Source organism: Impatiens glandulifera, chromosome 5 (assembly GCF_907164915.1).
Source record: "Impatiens glandulifera chromosome 5, dImpGla2.1, whole genome shotgun sequence".
NCBI lineage: Eukaryota > Viridiplantae > Streptophyta > Magnoliopsida > Ericales > Balsaminaceae > Impatiens > Impatiens glandulifera.
In genome coordinates, this window is record NC_061866.1 from 39,065,377 (window position 1) to 39,070,488 (window position 5,112).

Below are 5,112 nucleotides of genomic sequence, written 5' to 3' on the forward strand. Positions count from 1 at the left end.
TAATTTGATCCTATTTATCATCGTTGCAAATATTGTGTCGACCACCACCACCACGTCCATGACCATTTCCGCGGGCACGGCCTGAAAAATGACCACGACCACGACTACAATGTCGTCCTCTATAATTATATGATGCCACATTCACTTCAGAGAATGTGTTCGATCAAGTTGGACGGGCCTCGTGATTTTTCATCAAAAGCTCATTATTTTGTTCGGCCAATAATAGACATGATATTAATTCTAAATATTTCTCAAAATCTTTTGCACGATATTGCTGCTGCAGAAGCACATTCGATGCATGAAATGTGGAGAATATTTTCTCTAACATGTCTTCGTCAGTAATAGTTTCTTCACATAGTTTGAGTTGAGAAGTAATCCGAAATAAAGCATAGTTATATTCACTCACTGATTTAAAGTCTTATAGGAGCAAATGCAGCCATTCAAATTGAGCTTTTGGAAGAATGGTAGTTTTTAAATGATCTTACCTTTCATTTAAATTGTTCCATAGGACCAATGGATCTTTCACAGTGAGATACTCAATTTTTAAACCTTCGTGAATATGACGACAAAGGAAAATCATTGCTTTGGCCTTATCTTGGTCAGACGCAGTGTTTTCATCTTTGATGGTATTTCCAAGACCATTAGCGGCAAGATGAATTTCAGCATCTAGAATCCATGAAAGGTAATTCTTTTTGTTGATGTCAAAAGCCGTGAACTCTAATTTCGTAAGGTTCGACATGAAATTGTTAGATGAAATAGTTAAGATTGAAAGTATAAGAGAATACAATTGTCAATATTGATCGATTTGGTTTTCACAAATAAGGTGCGAAATTTTGGCTACCACAGACGAGGAGGGAGTCTTCGACCTTTGCTTCAGGATCGAGAGTTATTGTGCTGATAACGTGTTATAAACATACAAGATAATTAACAAGAGAGATAAATGAGAGAATGTATTATTGTTTATCAAAAGGATGATCTTTACAATGTTCTTTATGTGTCCTAGGACTAAATACCTAGAAATCAAAAGTCTTAAACAATGGCATCATTAATGATATTGTTGTTATTAAAACGTTGGAATATGCATATTTGATAAGTACTAAATAAATATATATATATATATATATATATATATATATATATATATATATATATATATATATATATATATAATTGGATTGAGCTTTAACTTAATATAATAAATTATAAATATATATATCTATATGAGAGGGGAAATATTTTTAAGTTTTGTTACACTTTAAAACATAAATTCATCTATTACAAAATTTGCATCTATATTTTTATCTAAATTTAATTAAATAAAGAGGGTTAATAATTGGTAAAAAAATCATTCTTAATTTTAGTGTAAAGTTACATTTTTTATTTTTCATTGTTGAAAATAATTCTAGAAACATTAATGTCAAAATAAGATTAATCAATTTAACATATGTTTGAACCAATTTTTGTTAAACAACGATGATACCAAAGTTCCAAATTTTGTACTTAAGATACTCCAAGATATTTGGTTTATAAGGCATCATCTTTATATATGAATATCTTATCTCATATTCTATACTAATATCATATTCATATTTACATATATGTTTTCTTTTTCATATCTCGTTCTATACAAGTTATTGTTGAAGATTAAATGATAAACTATATTAACAAAAGAAGATTAAAATAGAGAAGATAAAGTAAAAAAGGAATGGAGAGAATAAATAATGTTAAATAAAAGCAATGAATTAGATAGATAGAGACAGTGAATTATGAGTATGACAAGGGATTTGATTATTTAAATTTTGAATTATTTATATTTTCTTTCAAAATCCTATATAAAATATTGTATATGTTATTTTTTTTAATTAAAAAGAATTAGCATAACACTACAATTCATTTTAATTACGTTACATTTTAAAGTTAGATATGTATACTATTATTTAAATAATCAAATCAAACAAACCTTAGATAAGATTTTATTTAATTTTTTTATGTTATCCAGTTAAGGATATGATTTAATCCCATCACTTTGGACCTTTAAAATAACTATTTTAAAAATGAAACAGTGGGTCCCATTTTCCTTCATGCTTATCAGTCAATTCACGCCCACAATGTCCGGTCGTCACATTACTGACATATCCATTTAACTTTTATTTTCTTCTATTTTATTAAATTAAAAATATTTATAATTTATTTATCATTTTATAAGTGAAAACGTTTCATTATTCAATTATGCAGTTGGATAATTAACTCCATACAAAATGAAACAAAATGTTAGAATGTATAATGAGTTAAAATATAATATAAAATAATGTATAAATTAACTAATTTACAAATATTACATAATTTATTTTTTTATTAGTTCAATTTATAATATTTTATTTTTTATTTGAATAATATAACTAATTAATTTTATTTATTTATTCACAATATTATTTATCTTTCTTTATAAATATTTCATCTTCTCAAAATAAAATAAATCTCTAAAATAAGATCTTAAAAGAATATTTTTTTTTGTATAAAAGATTAAACATAACTAAAATATAGTTATTTTCAATAATTTTTATTTTCTTCATTTGTTTTGTTAGATGTTTTGTTTTAGAATAATAAAGATGATTATTTAAATAATATTATTTGGGTTTGAGTTACAGACAAATATTAATTAAGTGTTATATATATTACAATAAAAGTATTAGTGTATTTTATTTGAAAATTTTGAATAATTTGAAATAAATATAAAATTATTAATTAGCCTTGTTATTCGAATGATTTTTAAATAACCCATTATATTTATATTCAACTTCTTATTAATCACATTAATTAAATTATCAATTCAAATATAAAAAATTATCATTTTTTTATTATATATTAATACTTTATAAAATTTTATCAACCTAATAATTTCTTATTAAATAATCTTAATCCAATTAAATAACTAACAATTATTGAAATAACTCAATTTCAAGTCAAAAAATTTATAGATATTATTTTTATGTTAATTATCTTCAACTTCATTTTTTTAAAAATATTCATAAACAATTTAATAGAATGGGTTGGCAACCATTTTATAAATGAAATAGAAGATATAAAAATATTTAATATTTAAATTTAATAAAAATAAATTATTATTTTAATTAATAAAGTAATTGATGATGATAGAATAAGATTAACAACATGCATTCCCGCCCCCTTCCTATTCTCTTTCCTCTGTTGTTTTTCTCCACAAAATGAACTGATATTCATTACCTTCTTCACCGCTTTCATATTGATTATCCATGGCGTATGATCTTATTAAAACCAAATCTGATTTTACACGAAGAAATGGAAACTGGGTTCTTCTCTTAGCAAGTCTTGGTTTCACCGGATATGGAGCATACAAAGCAATCCAATCCCCTACAGTAATCACAATGAGAAAAAGATTACTTAACCTCGCCGGAGCTTTCATGTTCGTTGCAGAAGCTATGGCCGATACAGCCCAAACACTCGGCGTTGTTTCAAAAGATTTAAAAGAATTCGTTCTATCCGATTCAGATTTCGTCCCAAATAGTTTCAGACAGATCACTAAAATCGCTAGATCTGATGATGTTTCAGACTCTGTTGTTAGAATCACTCGTGCTTTAACCTTAGGTATCATGAAAGGATACAGATCTGAGATAAGAAGAGGTGAGATTAAACCCGGATCAGGATTATCAGACAGGTTATTCGACCGTCTGTTTTCCACCGCCGGATCGGGATTTGCATCTATCGTTGTTGGGAGTTTTGCTAAGAATCTAGTAACAACGTTTTATTCAGTTCCTTCATCGGATTCTGAATCGGATGTGAAATGGGTTAACGTTGTTTGTGATGAGAAATGCAAAGAGTTGATTGGGAATTGCGTTAAGATGTTCGTGGGTACTGCCGTTGCTTCTTATCTAGATCGTACTATTGATATCAATCCGTTTGATGAGATTTTCTCAGGTTTAACGAATCCGAAGCATGATACGAAAATGAAAGAGCTTTTATCTTCAATTTGTAATGGGGCGGTTAAGAGTTTTGTGACGACGACGAATCAAGTATTGACTGGTTCTGAGACGAGGGCGACGGCGGCGGCGACAGGGTTGAATAAGACGAAATTGATGGTGGAGGTGACTGGAAAGATGACGTTTGAAACAGTTCGATCGTTTCTTGAGTTTTTGTTGGAGAAGATTTTGGAAGGAATAAGGAAGAGTTTTGAATTATATGAGATGGGTATTGAAAAAGGTTTTGAGAAGGGTGGTGAAGTAGTTGATGAAATGAAAGTGAAAACAACGGCTGTTTTCACCATTTGGATTTCTTTGTGTTTGAATGTTCTTGGAAGTGTTTGGATTATGGTGCCGCCGGCATAATCAGAGACTTATTCATATTACTGTACTCTGTTTTTCTATTTTTGATTTTTTAGGGTTTCATTGTATATATTATAGTTTTAAAGTTTGTGTATTCACTTCATATATTTGTATTTGTATGATTAGTTTGATTCGGTTCATTTGGTTGAGCTGGTTAGCTAATTGTATAACTATTATAAGTTTATTTGGATTGTTATCGGACTAATCTCCTTTCACTTTATTTCATTAGAAAATAGATTATCTTAGACATTTAATTTTTCGAAAATTGACAAATGATAGAATAATTCTTCTTGAAAATAGAATAAAAGAACCTTATGAAGACAATTTTATTGTTTGAATGAACGGTGGGCTTCAATATGTAAATTTAATGTTAAATGGTCATTTAAGTGAATAAAAAATATATCAAATGAGTTCAAATTGATAAAAAGAAATGTGTTAACAAATCAAGTATGTGTAACTCTTGGGAATGTTCCCGCAACTTAGCACATGTCTGGATGACGCGTGGCAATGCGGGTTAACTCAAGGTTCGATGTGTTTTAACATTTATTTGCGTGTCAAACAATCTTCGTTTTAAAAATAAAATATTATTTTAAAAGATTTTAAAATTACCTCGGAACTTTTGAAATTAATCATATAAGAATAATTAATTTTATTTTAACATTTTTATAATATGGGGACCAAATAACATTTGGGTTAAAACTCGGTTTAAATTAATTAAATATAACTAATTTAAAAGATTATTTATTTGAAATTA

General features: G+C 27.5%; 1 protein-coding gene across 1 annotated transcript; it reads left to right on the forward strand.

Annotated features, from left to right (window-relative positions):
- Positions 1–3,272: 3,272 nt before the first annotated feature.
- Positions 3,273–4,361, forward strand: LOC124939317 (protein PHLOEM PROTEIN 2-LIKE A10-like). The gene has a single exon (XM_047479801.1). It carries the CDS (start codon positions 3,273–3,275, stop codon positions 4,359–4,361), a length of 1,089 nt encoding a protein of 362 aa, XP_047335757.1.
- The last annotated feature ends 751 nt before the right edge of the window (positions 4,362–5,112 follow it).